Genomic DNA, 16,957 nt, shown 5'->3' with positions numbered 1-16,957 from the left:
AAGGAAGAGTCTTTCTATTCTACATTATAAAGGTCAGGCATGGGCATTCTAACAGTATCAAATTTCATACTTGTTTTGTCCAGTTTAAATTTGTCAGCTTGTGTCTTCAGGAAAAAGAATTGTTTTTTGGCACATCCATTTATTGGTGAATAAATCCTCAATCAATGAACTAGGATCAGCTAGTGCCTGCAGTGAGAATTTGGAATTTTTAATGCGATACTTAACATGTGACACACAAAACTGCAGTGTACATTTACGTGTCCACACAGTTGTTTATAATTCCAGATTTTATTGTGGGAATTAGGCAAAGGGAACTCTTTAAAGGCTTTAGTCACAGGATGTGAATGTGTGAGAGTGAGATTATGTGAGAGAGTGAGAGAACGAGTGTGTGAGTGAGTGTGAATGAGAGAGTGTGTGCGAGAGAGAGTGGTATGTGTGCATAGCTAGTTGCAGTGACCTGCACATGGTCAATAATATGCACCATTTTATTCTTTCCTTTTCCCTCCAGGGAACCTGCAGTGTACGGTTCGGTTCATATTTCCAAATGGTTACCTTGCACCTTGCCCTGGATTTTCACAATTACGCCTGCTGTAGGACAAGAAAAGACAAAATCCCAAAAGACACTAAATTCTGCAGGGAATTAGGTTAGGCTTTGCTTGTCTGCAATGATTTATTTGCTACACGATATCCACATCTGCCAAGCTCCACTATTACCTTATCACAACATAATGCGACAAAGTACCTGCTCCAACCATTCCACAGATAGACAGACAGACGCTTATAGCAATCAGGGGATCAGGTTAAACAGGAACACCACTCTGGTTTCTGCATTTTGGTTCTGAGAGCAGTGTGGACGGACAATGACCTTAAAAACACCTTCCCTGGGCTGCTGGCCCCAAAGGGGCATCCACAAAATATAGTCCAAATTGAAAATGAAAAGACAACCTGACTCAGGGAGCATAGAATGACTAAGGCAGGGTATGGAAAATAAAATGTCAAACTGATGCAGCATGAAGGTATTCTCTTGAGGTGCAGTACTCTAAATGAGCCTTTACTTTTGACCACATTATACTTGAACTGCAAGTTGATTTGAGCAAACTGGAAAATGGACCATTTTTAACATGGACACGTCACCCTGAACCAATAAGCATTCAGCAGGAACTTATCCTGCAAATATTTTACTGTGAAAGTCTGGGATGACTTTTTAAAAAATGCAAGGGGCTTACGATGTGAAAACAGGTCTTCATCTCCAGGCACCACGGTTCCAGTAGCAGGTTCTTGTGAGGTTACACCTTAACTCCAGAAAAAGTAACCCTGATGAGAACGAGATGGGCCAACAGTGACTGAGCCAGTGAGTTTGTCTCACTGTCTGTTCAAGTTGTGTAGCAAAACTCATCTGGCGGGGGGACATTATGCTGGAGACCTGTCATCCAACACTTCCAATTCCTTATGAGAAGTCAATGGCACCAGAAGAAGCATAGAATCCCGAACTATCGGTGGAGAACCTCTGGGAGATGTGCACAGCATTCAACTCCACGTCACCAAAATGGTAATTTTCAAACTTCTGCAACAGAAAATAAATAATTACTATCTGGTACTACAAAAGGGAGTCATTTGCCGCTGTATAAATAATCTGTTTGGTGTAATGCAGTGTGGAAAAAGAAAAATTGCCCCACTCCAAACAAGAATCATGTACAACTACCCAAGTTACAGGATCAACATTCAACGGGTTAGCTTGACATTCAAATGCAATACTGAGGGAGTGCTGCAATACTGAGGGAGTGCTGCAATACCGGAGATGCCGTTCTTTCAGATGAGGCATTAAACTAAGGCCCTGTCTGCAATCTTAGACAGACATAAAACTTTCCATAGGAGAGTTATTCAGAGTTTGCCTTGCCACTTTTTATTCCTCAATTAACATCACTAAAAACAGATTGACTGGTCATTGGGGATGGCTAATAAATTCTGGCTTAGCCAGTGGTATTCTATGAACTAATAAAAAAAATTACATAAAACTCTGATATTTTGGAAAGACTTTGCATGCAAATTGGCTGCTGCATTACAATAGCAACTGATTTGAGAATTGGCTGCAAACTATTTTGGGTTATTGATGTAGTGAAAGATGCTATGTATTCTTATTTTCTATAAATCCTTACAATGCTGAACAAATAGGAAGTCATCGAGGTTAGATACTGGGAATATAGCTTTCACCCACAGACATTCAAACAGACCTCCACAGGATAATCCTTGGAGGTTCATTTCCTGCTCCGATTTCTCTGTCTGATGCCTGACAAACAGCAGTGTCCGCAGAATGTTGGATGTTGCTTGTTTCTGTTGAATTGTTCCTCTTGCGTTTTGCTAATAACATCGATTTTCACAAAGACAGCAGTTTTCTCTTGGGCTGCTGCTTCTTTTGGAAGAGAGGTCAGAGGGTCTCCAAGAATACATCAATATACCCAGAAGATCCTTTACCATACAATAAAAGCCATGACTTTAACAATTACACTGTGCAACAACCAAAATCCTCATTCAGTTATACTTGAACTACTGTAATTCAAAAGTTTGATCCTTCTCCTATTAAACTGAAACCGCTTTACATGACAGACAGCCTGAATGGCTTGTCATTATGCATTGCTCATGCTATTTTAAGTTGGTGCATTAGTCTTCAGGAAGTAGGAAAGGCTGAGGCACTTGGGGCTTTTCTCATTGGAGAAAAGAAGGTTTAGGGGAGATTTGATAGAGGTGTACAAGATGATTAGGGGTTTAGATAGGGTTGACAGTGAGAACCTTTTCCCGCTAATGGAGTCAGCTGTTACTAGGGGACACAGCTTTAAATTAAGGGGTGGTAGGTATAGAACAGATGTTAGGGGTAGATTCTTTACTCAGTGGGTTGTGAGTTCATGGAATGCCCTGCCAGTAGCAGTGGTGGACTCTCCCTCTTTGTGGTCATTTAAGCGGGCATTGGACAAGCATATGGAGGTTATTGGGCTAGTGTAGGTTAGGTAGCTTCGGTCGGCGCAATATCGAGGGCCGAAGGGCCTGTACTGCGCTGTATTTTTCTATGTTCTAGGTTCTAAAGAAATTGGAACTTAACACAATACATGGAACAAGAAATACTATGCGCACGGTGCGGTTCTGGTTTCCTTAAATAAGAGCGGGTTGGACCCTTTTCCATTAGAGTTTGGCAAAATAAGAGGTGATTTTGTTGCAACCAATAATATTCTGTGGTGAATTGACAAGGTGGATGTTGAGAGAATGTCTCCCCTGGGAGAGGCTAGTTCTAGTTGAAAGAGCAGGGGCTTCCATTTAAGATAGAGATGGAGTGGAATTTCATCTTTCAGAGGTGGAGGATCTTTGGAACTGCTTTCATAGAGTGGTGGAGATGGAGTTCTTGAATATTTTAAGATAAAGATAGACAGAGTTTTGACTAACAAGGAAGGCAGTGGGTGGTAATGTGAAGTTGAGGTCCCAATCAGATTGGGCTAGTCTTCCTGAATAGAACATAGAACATAGAATAATACAGCACAGAACAGGCCCTTCGGCCCACGATGTTGTGCCGAACATTTGTCCTCGCTTAAGCACCTATCCATGTACCGATCCAATTGCCGCTTAAAGGTCACCAATGATTCTGACTCTGCCACTCCCACAGGCAGTGCATTCCATGCCCCCACCACTCTCTGGGTAAAGAACCTACCCCTGACATCACCCCCATACCTTCCACCCTTCACCTTAAATTTATGTCCCCTTGTAACACTCTGTTGTACCTGGGGAAAAAGTCTCTGACTGTCTACTCTATCTATTCCCCTGATCTAGCAGAGAGTTAGCTAGATGCTAGTCTGTGATGGAGTATGATGCCAATATGGTTTCATCTCTCACACTGGCTGAGGTTACCATAAAGGATTCTCTTTCTCATCCTCTCCCCCTGCCTGATGTGCAGTAACACTCAGGTAAAACTACCATCAGTTGTCTCTCTCCAGAATCACAGAATCCCTACAGTGCAGAAGCAGGTCCTTCGGCCCATTAAGTCCACACCAACCCTCCAAACCACATCCCATCTAGACCAACATATCCCTGCAACTCCCATGGCTAACCCATTTGGCCTGCTGTTCCCTGGACGCTATAGACAATTTCAGCACAGCCAATGTACCTAACCCGCACATCTTTGGGCTGTGGGAGGAAGCCAGAGCACCCACAGGAAACCCATGGGGAGAATACACAAACTCCACACATATAGCTGCCCAAGGTGGAATCGAACCTGGGTCTCTGGTGCTGTGAGGCAACAGTGTTAACCACTGAACCACTGTGCTAAATGAGAGAGCAGCCCTATGTGGTGGTAGGATTATGGAGACTTTACTATTACTGAGTGCAAGAACAGGCTAAAGGGGCAAGTCGTTTACTTCTGCTTCTAATACATGTGTTCATATGTGCAATGAGCTTGGTTTAAAAAAATTTACTCAATTATATTTTAACAAATTATTTTAGTTTTTCTCCATCAACTTAAAGACTTAAAGTTACTCCATTAGAGCAACACGTGAAACAAATTTCTTTTAGATACAACTTCCTTCTTATTTTGGGCACAATGTTTTGGTAAAACCATTTTAAGACCCGGAGATTAATAAAATGGGATTAAATCAGATTAGCTGGTTCATTTTCAGCAGAACACAAATTCTTTCGGGCAGAATCTCTCACATTACACCAACCTGCCTAAAATGTTATAACAAGCATTTCAATAGTCAGAAATCATGGCTTGGTAGCGGTATCATAGAAAAACTGAACATCTTACAATGTGGGTGAGTTGTGACAGCCTATAGTACAAAAGCTGCTAGTTATACTGAAAGCAGTTAGACAAGATTTGCAATGAATTCTCAGAAATCAAAAGAGGTTGACATTAGAGGTTTATAAAATCATGAGGGGCACGGACAGGGTGAATAGCCAAGGTTATTCTCCCTGGGGTGGGGCAAAACTAGAGGGCATAGGTTTAAGGTGAGGGGGGAAAGATTTAAAAGGGACCAAAGAGGCAACCTCTTCATATAGAGGATGGTGTGTTTGGAATGAGCTGCCAGAGGAAGTGGTGGAGGCTGGTACAATTGCAACATGTAAAAGGCATCTGATGGGTACCCGAATAGGAAGGGTTTAGACAGATATGGGTCAATTGCTGCCAAATGGGACTAGATTTTTTTTAGGATGTTTGGTTGGCATGGATGAGTTGGACTGAAGGCTCTGTTTCCATGCTATACATCGCTAAGACTCTACTGGGCAGCTGCTTCTAACTAAACTGGCCGTCCATCAGTCACAAAACTTATTTTTTTTAAATCCTGAGATCATTCAACATTTATTACTCATCTTTACTTTCAGGTTGGTCATCCAAGTTCAGTCAAGGTTGGACTTTTGTAATTTTTGAACATTAACAAAATAATACTATTCTGTCACCAGGTCAAGGCAGGGAGAAATTGGGGACTGCAGATGCTGGAGATATGAGTCGAGAATGTGGTGCTGGAAAAGCACAGCAGGTCAGGCAGCATCCAAGGTGCAGGAGAATCGACGTTTCGGGCAAAGACCTTTCATCAGGATTCTCCTGCTCCCGATGCTGCCTGAGCTGCTGTGCTTTTCCAGCACCACACTATCGACCAGGTCAAGACACCTCACTAAATTAATTACATGACTGAGTACAGTCCTGGCTAACGTGGCAAGTCTGTCTAGTCCAAATGATTGATGGTATCTCCAGTAAACAGAAAATGCAATCAAGACTAATTCGCTCATGGTGTTGAGGAACTCCAACTCCAAAGCACACAAGTTAAAATTAGAGTTTAGGGTTTTGTTCTTAAGTCATAGTTGACTTGAAACATTAACTTAGTTTTTCTCTCACCACAGGCATAGACAGATGTGCTGAGTCTTTCCAACATTTGCACTTTTTAAGACAGGATTGCTCATGGGCAGGTGGAACTTGTTCACCTCAAGGGCTTCAGTATTAATTATTAAAGGAAGGATATGGAATCTCATGAGATAAACGAATGAGATTTTGGAGAATTAGGGACATAGCGGCCAAAGGGAAGAACTCACTGGATTCAATGAGCTTCTGCTGTTGTGAAATCTTGCTCTATATTTACACTGCCCATTTCTGATGACACTTGTCTGCACAAGGAATACAAACGGCTCAATTTAATTCGGTACTTTCCTTCCCCACTGGTTTAATGAGATTGACAGAGGATATATTTTTAAAATAGAAAATGCAGGTTAATAAGATTCACCCACGGCAGCAGCTGAAAGAAATGAACTCCTTGACTCAGCTGCTATTTCAACACAGAATTGTTTAAACTCAATAGCACTTCCTGCCAAGGGCTGAGACGCCTGAGAAAATTCAAAGCTGATCGTTCCAGGTCTGTTGTCGTCAATGTTGGGCCACCCATAGGGGACAGCAAATATCACACCAGAGGGAGCCTCATCATCAGGCCTTCCTCACAGAGCTCAAATAGGTACACTTGTTTTTTTTACTGCCTGCAATTGCTTTGATGGAATACGCACTTTCCTCATTGAATGCAAAAGAATTGCTCTCCTGCTGTTCTAATGCCATGGTAGTGAATCCATGTCATACAAAATAAAATCTGTTTATCGATTTATAGAATCTGGTGACTTATGAGCATTTGTCACATTTCAAACTGCCATGCTTGCAAACTGGCTGCCTCAAATCTCAATCATATAGCCATATCCAAACAAGTATGGAGCAAAATAAAACAGACAAGTAGCATCTTAAATCACATCAGTAAGATGCAAATTGCTCCCCATATATGCTTACAGGGAATTCAACTTGATGGCTTTATAGATCAGTGGATGAGAGAGGGCAGTTTTTAAAAATAAAGAAGCTTTCATAGGACACGGGGACTGTGTACAGGACCTGTATTTGTTACCAATCGCTCACCGCTGTTGATAAGATGGTGGTAAGCTGACATTTTGAACAGCTGCGGTCCAGCTGGTGTAGGTAACCCACTGTGCTGTTGGGGAAAGGGATCCAGCATGGTGAATTAGGGACAGTGAAGGAACAGCAAGGTATTTGCAAGTTAAGATAAAGTGTGACTTCAAGGAGATTTTGCAGATAGTGGTGTTTCCATCCATCCCCGTCTAGGTGGTACAGTCTGTGGTTTGGAAGGTGATGTTGAAGGCACCTTGGTGAGTTCTTGTAGTGCGTCTTGTAAATTGACACAGATTGCAGTCACAGTGTTGAACGGTGAAGGAAATGGATATGATGTCAGTTAAGTATGCTGCTTTGTTTTAGATGGTGTCAATCTTGCAGCTTGTTGAAAACAGGTTATCAGGAGTGACTTACTGCAGAGTCTCAGAACACCAGAGATGCAAAATTTAAACAATATTGTACTCACTGAATCATCACTGCAGAGAGAGAAAAAAACTACTAACTCAACAAAGTAAGAAAGCTAAATTCAACAATGCTCAATACAGCGGTGGGGTGAGAAAGATTCAGAATGACTGAATGCAAGAAACAACTTTTGTGGCTGCACATTGATTCTATAACTTGGAATACTTCTCTGGTGACAATTCAAAGGCTGTGAGTGTAGGGTACAGATAGGGAAAGTATATTTAGCACAGGAGCTGTGTAAAGCCATTGCTGTTCCACTGGATTCAGTGAGCAAACCAAATCACGTTATCTGTTAGCAACAAGCTCCAAAAATGTCACGCTGCATTCTGATGCATGGTAAATCTCTCACAGATGGTGAACTTATCAAGAGTGTTACGCAGAGTAGTGCTGACACGTTGTTCGGTGACTTTCCCTGGCAAGGACAAAATTGTGCAGTGCAGTAGGGAGCAGAAACGCCTTTTGGTCAAAATACTGTGAAGGACAAGGTCCAGTGCAAATCTAAAAATACCAGTGAACAATTCAAGATTAGTTCGCAAAAGGTTGCTGTTTGCTCACTGTGCTTTGAGGGAACGAACGACGTGAGTAACCAAGACAGAGACTGGAAGTGAATGTCAATTTGCAGCTGGTACAAAAACACTTGCAGAATAAATAAAGCAGTTCAGCCCACTGGAAAAAAAGTACTAGATCACAAATTGTTTCTGGGATATATTTATCAGTGAAAGGATCAGCTTCCTGATTTTGACAAGTTAGGAAGTGAGGTATTCTGTTGACCCTCTCCAGTGCTTGCAATTGTCAACAATGGTGAAGTATCTAATTAACAATCACAAATCATAGTGTGATTCTTGCTCTGAAATACTGTCACAGCACAAACATTTGCTGATTCTCATATCGCCTCAGTTAGGTTGATCGGAGCAAATGGTTTGTGGTATCAACTTGCTTGGCACAGTGGATTTGGAGAGTAAGAGATGAAAATCATCACAGTTGACTTTCCACGGATTAGCAGATGTCATAAGATACTGCAGTGAACTGAAAAAAAATGCGAGACTGGGAAAGCAACTGAGAATGAAGACAGATTTTGCAGAAAAATATGGGCAGAAAATCTGTGAAAACAATTAGAAATCAGGTTGTGCAAACAAAAGTGCACACAGATGAACAATAATTAACATTATAGATAGTAATAAAATGAAGAGAAATTTTATTCAATTTAGTGATAAACAGGTCATCATTAAATAACCTTGAACACTGTGAAAACATCTGAAGCCTTACATTCACAGATAACTCACTCTCAAAACCTCTTCGGCATGGAAAATGCCTCATTTACTAAAGTATTAAGGCAAAAGTGTAACAGCTTTCCTGCAAATCCAATAGATATACGCAAGGGGTAGATAACATGGATATCCCCCAGGAGAGTTTGTCATATTTCAGTGCTCATTACCTGATCTTGCAGCTGCTCTCCACATTATTACTTAGAGTAATTTCTACATCTCTTACACTCACCAAGACTCTCAAATAGAATTGCACAGCCGAGTGCACAGAATAGTCGATTACACATCGCTGTTAAGGTCAGGCTTTTAAAGATAACTTTTAACTCCACTGCTCTCTCAAAACGAAATCTCCCGAAGATGCTAGCCCCCTCATCAAGAGGGGTCACTACACTGGCTCAGGTACATTTGCAGATGGATGATGTACATACATACACACAATGATTTTTTATATGATGAGGTAGCCAGAGACAAATGATCAGGTGAACACTCATGTCATGCTGGCAAGCAGAGCTTTGAAAGTCCTAAACAACCATTTTCACAGATATGAATTATTAGCCAATAATGAGCAGCATGGTGACTCAGTGGTTAGCACTGCTGCCTCAGTGCCAGGGACACAGGTCCAAGTGCAGCTTCGGGCGACTGTCTGTGTGGAGTTTGCACATTCTTCCCATGTCTGCGTGGGTTTCCTGCAGGTGCTCAGGTTTCCTCCACACAATCCAGAGATGTGCAAGTTAGGTGGACTGGCCACACCAAACCGCCCATAATGTAGACTAGGTGGGATAGCCATGGGTAACGTAGGTTTCCGGAGATAGGGTTGGGACTGGGTGGGATGCTCTCTGAGGGTTGGTGCGGACTGGATGAGTCGAATAGCTTGCTTCCGTCTATAGGAATTCTGTGATTACTAAAGGGAAATGGCCAGTGTGTCTGGGTTAGTATGCATCATCATCATCATCGTGATGATTACGGCAGTTTGTCAACAGGCACCAATGCCAAAAACAACCCACCACATGTGGTAACCACTTCATAGGCAGCATCTGCGACCAATCTGCCTCGTTTCTTCAGCCGCCAGTAAAAATGCATCATCTGAAGCTGCCCCACCCATGGGCTTTAGTTTGTTGTATGCCCATCATGAAGCTCATCATTTCCGAAGGGCAAGGGTGAACAGCCAGCAATCGTTGGACACACCAGTACCAGTGACTTGGGTGAAAGAAACTAAATGAGGTACCACAGCAGGAATTTAGAGAATTAGCTAGTAGATTAAAGAGGAAGACTACTAAGGATGTAATCTCCGGATTACTTCCAGTGTCACTGAGAATAAGGAACAAAAGGTTGGTCAGATGACTGTGTTGCCAACGGGTTGCTGTAGGAGGGGAGAGAGGGCTTTAGATTATTTGAATCATTGGCACAGCTTTGGAGGCAAGTGGGATCTGCACAAACTGGACGAGTTGTGCCTACACTGGAATGGGTCCAATATACTTATAGGGAGGTTTGCTCATGCAGTTGGGGAGGATTTTAAACTGATTTAGATTAGATTACTCACAGTGTGGAAACAGGCCCTTCGGCCCAACAAGTCCACACCGACCCGCCGAAGCGCAACCCACCCACACCCCTATATTTACCGCTTACCTAACACTACAGGCAATTTAGCATGGCTAATTCACCTAACCCGCACATCTTTGGACTGTGGGAGGAAACCGGAGCACCCGGAGGAAACCCACGCAGACACGGGGAGTACGTGCAAACTCCGCACAGTCAGTCACCTGAGGTGGGAATTGAACCCAGGTCTCCGGCACTGTGAGGCAGCAGTGCTAACCACTGTGCCACCATGCCGCCCAAATGGAGATGTGTCAGGAGTGGGATATTTGGTTGGGGTGGGGGGCACAACACTGATCTAAAGTCAGGAGCAAGGACTAAGCAGATATAGAATGAATGCTAAGACAGTACAGAAGGCAGAGAAGACATGGGCAGGATTAGGAACATGGGAGGTCTAGAAAGCTAAACTATATCTATTTTAGAAGTTTCAGGAACAATGGAGGTGGTGAGGGGGAAAGACGTGAGAGAGGTGGGGCCTCACATTATTGACAAAGGAAACCATCAGTGCAGTAATGAGGAAATGAGTCCTAGAAGGGTCTTCAGATGAGGCATTTAGGTAGAGTTTAGATATTAAAAAAAGGGTGAGATTACCCATACGGTAGGCCTCCCAACAGTCAGAGGGAGATGGAGGAGTAGGTATGTAGACAAATCACGGAAAGGTGCAAGAGAAACAGGGTTATTGCAGTAGGGGAATATTGTAATATTAATTGGGATGACCTTAGTGTGAGAGGGTTAAAGGGGTTGGAAGTTTTAAAGCACATTCAGTCGAACTTTTAGTGCCAGTATGTAGACAGTCCTCCTAGAGATGGGGCAGTGAGAAACCTAATCCTAGGGAATGAAGCTGGTCAAGTGGTTCAGGTTTCAGTGGGCAAGCATTTTGGGAATAGTGATCTAAGTTTCAACATGCTCTGGAAAGGGACAAGGATAATGCAGAAGTGGCTAAATTTGGGGAAGGCTGCTTTCAATATCATTAGACAGTCTCAGTTATGAAGAGAGACCGAGGCATTTTATCTGGGACCTATCTGTTTAGCTCACCACAATGTCAGAGCATCAAGTCACCTGGCCAACTGGTAGTTGCTCAGAATATTTTTCAAGTTGCAGTTAATGGTGTATAGTTATATTTATTTTCCTAATCGATGTTTGCTTCGAAGTAACCAACCTTCAACACGTTTCTTGCACCAAAGGACTCCCTTTCACGCATGTTCTGCTTCCCCAGAGCACCACTGGTTCGACCTTCCACTGAAAAAGAGACAAAAATGTTTCTCATTCGGGGATCAGGCTAGTCATTAGACTGCAATCACAAATACAAAGTTTATGGATGTACCTCTGAAACATCACTGACTCGCATGTATTAGTACTCTCTGCAAAACTCCGATGGCTTGGAATCAGTTTTGGAAGAGTTGATTGGGAGATGAAGGCCTGATGGGATTATCACTGGACAGTTAAATCGAGAAACCCAGGTAATGTTCTGAGGACCCAGGCTCGAATCCCACCATGGGAAGTAGTGGAATTTGAATTCAATAAACAAAATTCAGGCATTAAGTAACCATTAAACCATTGTTAACTGTCAGAAAAACCCAATGTCCTTTAGGGAAGGAAGCTATCATTCTAACGTGGTCTGGCCTACATGTGACTCCAGTCCCACAGCAAAGTAGTCTATTCTTAACTGCCCTCTGGGCAATTAGCAATGGGCAATAAATGCTGGCCTAGCCAGGCTAGCTATCGGTTTCCACACCAAAACTATGCTTTATACATTTTCATCCATAAAGATACATCACAATTCAAATTTCAGATTACAAGAAGTGCAATGCAGTTCAAATCCCTTCAAACTGAACAGACCCAATGGGCTAAATGACCTACTTCTGCACTTATGTCTCATGGATCACAGTACATGGCACCCTGTCATGGTAGTGAGGCACTGCAATGATAACTTCAATTCAATTCACAATGTACAGTTTATTTCAATAATTCATTCAAGGGAATTTGGGTGTTTGGCCACAGGCCAGCTTTCATTGCCCGTTCCTAATTTTCCTGGAGAAGGTGTTGGCAAGCTACCAAATATCCAGGCCGAAGGGTTTGAGATTCTAGTTCTGGGCCCTCAGTAAACAGTGACAAGAGGGCATCAGATTGTGGCCTTTTCCCATTGAGTCTCTGCAGCAGATGCTCCAAACGTGAAGTCCTGAGTGTTGGATAGTTCTCTGCACTGGAACACATACTGGCATTGATATCCCTCTCCCCCACCACCTCCTATGGACATGGTTAGCCCTTGTGAGATGTGTGGGCATGAGCGTGTCTGTCCCTGAAGGGACTGTTCAGCGTCCAGCTGCTTCACCATAATGACTATTTTTCACCTGTGAGTTACATCAATGTAGGCTGATCATCACTCTGAAACCATCCCGAGCACCCTCAGGGAGAGTGCATTAATCTTAACAAAAGCCCAGCTAAAAACAAGTGTCAAACCAGATTAAAAAAGGATAACATTGCATCAGTTTCTTGGAGGTTTAAAACAAATAGGTAGTTCAATACTGAAAACAGTATCCTGCAGAATTCTAAACACCCCCAGCCCAGACTTCCTCTCCCAGCAAACCAGAGTACGATTACGCACCTTATTTACATCACACTGGAGGAGCCACTGATGAGTCACACTTTGAGGTGAACCACATCAAACCAGAAATATACCTCTTCATTACACATACTACTTGAACTAATCTATGCGTCTGACCAAGGGCTGAGGTGAGTCCAGAAATAAACAGTGGAACTTCAGCCAATCTCAGCATCAGCTATGTGCACAAAGACAACAGGGGAGTTGCACAAGCTTGTGGAACAATCCGTGGCAATAATGAGATGGTTCCCTTTGTCTAACACTTCTAATGAAATCCTAAACACCCCTCAAAGTCTTTGTACACCTATCAAGACATCGCTACACAAAGCATTATGGAGGTGAAACAACATTTTAGAACTAACCGGTAATTAGCATATGATAGGAAAATGAGAAAAAAAATGTTAAGGTTAGGAGAACGAGGTGGAGTGGGATTAATTGATACTAATTTTCAAAAACTTGGCACAAACCTGATGAGCTGAATGGGTTACTTGAAGTGAGTGGGCAAAGGTCTGGCAGATGTTAATAAATGGCGGCACAGTGGCACAGTGGTTAGCACTGTTGCCTCACAGCGCCAGGGACCTGGGTTCAATTCCCGTCTCAGGCGACTGACTGTGTGGAGTTTGCACGTTCTCCCCGTGTCTGCGTGGGTTTCCTCCGGGTGCTCCAGTTTCCTCCCACAGTCCAAAGATGTGCGGGTCAGGTGAATTGGCCATGCTAAATTGCCCATAGTATTAGGTAAGGGGTATATGTAGGGGTATGGGTGAGTTGCGCTTCGGCGGGTCGGTGTGGATTTGTTGGGCCGAAGGGCCTGTTTCCACACTGTAAGTAATCTAATCAAACGTGAAGTCATCCATTTTGGTAGGCGTAACAGTAAAAAGGGCTATTACTTGAGTGGTAAGAAGTTGCAGCATGCTGCTGTGCAGAGGGAGCTAGGTGTCCTTATGCATGAATTACAAAAGGTTGGTTTGCAGCTACAACAGGAAATTAGGAAGGCAAATGAAACTGTGTCCCAAAGGGATTCCGTTTAAAAGCAGGGAGGTTATATTGCAGCTGTATTGGGTGCTGGTGAGGCCACACCTGGAGTACTGCATGCAGGTTTGGTCTCCTTACTTGAAAAAGGATGTCCTGGCACTGGAGGGGGTAACAGAGGAGGTTCACTAGGTTGATTCCAGAGTTGAGGGGGTTGGCTTATGAGGAGAGGCTGAGTAGACTGGGATTATATTAATTGGCATTTAAAAGAATGAGGAGGATCTAATTGTTAAGACATGGGGCAAACCCTCCTGCTTAATTTAAAACCAGCAACACAGAAAAGATTTATCCTGTACAATAATCTGTAAAAATTTGTGTGGCCAAGAACTATTGAGTAAATATTAACAACTTTAGTTATGAAAGTATAACAGAATAATTAACTAACAACTATTTACAATTCCTTACTCTAACCTATCTGCTTATGCTCGAAACGTCGAATTCTCTATTCCTGAGATGCTGCCTAACCTGCTGTGCTTTGACCAGCAACACATTTGCAGCTGTGATCTCCAGCATCTGCAGACCTCATTTTTTATTCTATAATACTAGTCCAATAAAACTCCCAATTAAGATTAACAAAACAAGACTTCTTAGCACAAAACCAGGCAGCTTTCGGTTCTTCTATTTGGATCTTCCTGTGCCTTCTTTTCTTCTTCGGAGGGATTCTGCTTCACAGGTTACTGATTGAATAAGGTACTTTTAAGTGAGCTATTTTTCAGGCAGTCTTTTACATGCTGGAGCTTGGCAGTTCTCCTCTCAACCATTCAATTTTCTCCAGTCTTATACCCTACAGCATCAATTGTATCATTGGTTTTTAAGAATTTCAATATACTAAATTCAAACTTGATTGAAAATAGTTTTTATTTTCAGGGAATAGTTTAAACTGATTGGCCTAATTCGAATCAATTTTTTGTTGTTTTCGGGTAACTAGCTACTCCAGTAACTGGAGCACATTACATTGCGTCTTCCTGAGAACACTTGGTGTGGCCACTGCTACCTTTCAACTCTCTTAAAAAGGTACAGTTCACCCATATCTTCATAACATTATAGAAACATATAAAATTAAGAGAATAAATAAGATAAATATTAAGAGAATGTTTTCACTAGAAGGTGAAACCAGGACAAGAGGGCAAAATTAGAGGGAGCAGACCTAAGACTGAGTTGAGAAGGAACTTCTTCACCCAGAGGGTTGTGAATCTATGGAATTCTCTGCCCAGTGAAGTAGTCGTAGGGTCATAGAGATGTAGAGCATGTAAACAGACCTCTCGGTCCAACTCGTCCATGCCAGCCAGATATCCCACTTGCCAGCACTGGACCCTTATCCCTCTAATTCCTTTCTATTCATATATCCATCCAGGTGCCTTTTAAATGCTGTAATTGTACCAGCCTCCACCACTTCCTCTGGCAGCTCATTCCATAGACGTACCACCCTCTGCGTGAAAAAGTTGTCCCTTCAGGTTCCTTTTAAATCTTTCCCCTTTCACCCTAAACCTATGCCCTCTAGTTCTAGACCCCACCCCCCCATCCCAGGGAAAAGACTTTGTCTATTTACCCTATCCATGCCCCTCATGATTTTATAAACCTCTATAAGGTCACCCCTCAGCCTTCGACGCTCCAGGGAAAACAGCCCCAACCTGTTCAGCCTCTCCCTATAATTCAAATCTTTGTAAATCATTTCTGAACCCTTTTAAGTTTCACTACATCCTACCGATAGGAAGGAGACCAGAATTGCACACAATATTTCAAAAGTGGCCTAACCAATGTCCTGTACAGCCGCAACGTGACCTCCTAACTCCTATACTCAATGCTCTGACCAAGAAAAGCAAGCATACTAAACGCCTTCGTCATTATCCTATCTACCTGCGAATCTACTTTCAAGGAGCTATGAACCTGCACTCCAAGGTCTCTTTCTTCAGCAACACTCCCTTGGACTCTACCATTAAGTCCTGCTAAGCTTCGCTTTCACAAAATGCAGCATCTCGGATTTATCTAAATTAAACTCTATCTGCCCCTCCTCAGCCCATTAGCCCATCTGATCAACATCCTGTTGTAATCTAAGGTGACCTCCAATTTTGGTGTCATCTGCAAACTTGCTAACTATACCTCCTAGGTTCATATCCAAATCATTTATATAAATGACAAAAAGTAGTGGATCCTGCACCAATTTCTGTGGTAGTCTACCTTTGAGCTAGTTCTGTATCCAAATAGCTAGTTCGCTCTGTATTCCACGAGACATAACCTTGATAACCAGTCACCCATGTGGAACCTTGGCGAACACCTTACAGAAGTCCATATAGATCACACCCACTGCTCTGTCCTCATCAATCCTCTTTGCTCCTTTTTCAAAAACTCAATCAAGTTTGTGAGACATGATTTTCCACACACAAAGCCATGTTGACTATCCCTAAATCAGTCCTCGCTTTTCCAAATACATGTAAATCCTGTCCCTCAGGATTCCCTCCAAAACTTACGTCAGGCTCACCGGTCAATAATTCCCTGCCTTGTCCTTACTGTCTTTCTTAAATAATGTACCACATTAGCCAACCTCCAGTCTTCTGACACCTCACCTGTGACTATCGATGATACAAATATCTCAGCAAGAGGCCCCACAATCACTTCCCTAGCTTCTCACAGAGTTCTAGGGTACACCTGATCAGGACCTGAGGATTTATCCACCTTTATGCATTTCAAGGCATCCAGCACTTCCTCCTCTGTAATATGGATATTTTTCAATATGTCACCATCTATTTCCCTACATTCTACCATATTCTTCTCCACAGTAAACACTGATGCTAAATACTCGTTTGTATCTCCCTCATCTCCTGCGGCTCCACATAAAGGCTGCCTTGCTGATCTTTGAGGGGGCCTATTTGCTCCCTAGTTACACTTTTGTCCTTAATTTATTTGTAAAAACCCTTTGGATTCTCATTAACCCTATTTTCCAAAGCTATCTCATGTCCCCTTTTTTGCCCTCCTGATTTCCCTCTTAAGTATACTCCTCCTGCCTTCATATTCTTCTCAGGATTCACTCAATCTCTCCTGTCTATACCGGAGATATGCTTCCTTCTTTTTCTTAATCAAGTCCTCAATTTCTCTCGTCAA

General features: G+C 42.6%; 1 protein-coding gene across 2 annotated transcripts in view; it reads right to left on the bottom strand.

Moving 5' to 3' along the window:
• Nucleotides 1-640: 640 nt before the first annotated feature.
• Nucleotides 641-16,957, bottom strand: part of ascc1 (activating signal cointegrator 1 complex subunit 1) — a 59,257-nt gene continuing 42,940 nt past the window's right edge. For both annotated transcript variants that reach the window (XM_060854229.1, XM_060854228.1), the window contains exons 9-10: nucleotides 11,387-11,466; nucleotides 641-1,564 (exon numbers count right to left, since the gene is read on the bottom strand). In XM_060854229.1, the coding sequence (XP_060710212.1) occupies nucleotides 1,448-1,564; nucleotides 11,387-11,466 (197 nt within the window). In that variant the 3' untranslated portion in view covers nucleotides 641-1,447. The remainder of the gene's footprint in view (nucleotides 1,565-11,386; nucleotides 11,467-16,957) is intronic.

The sequence above is a fragment of the Hemiscyllium ocellatum genome, chromosome 43 (genome assembly GCF_020745735.1).
Source record: "Hemiscyllium ocellatum isolate sHemOce1 chromosome 43, sHemOce1.pat.X.cur, whole genome shotgun sequence".
Lineage (NCBI taxonomy): Eukaryota > Metazoa > Chordata > Chondrichthyes > Orectolobiformes > Hemiscylliidae > Hemiscyllium > Hemiscyllium ocellatum.
This window is presented reverse-complemented; position numbering and strand designations above follow the sequence as displayed.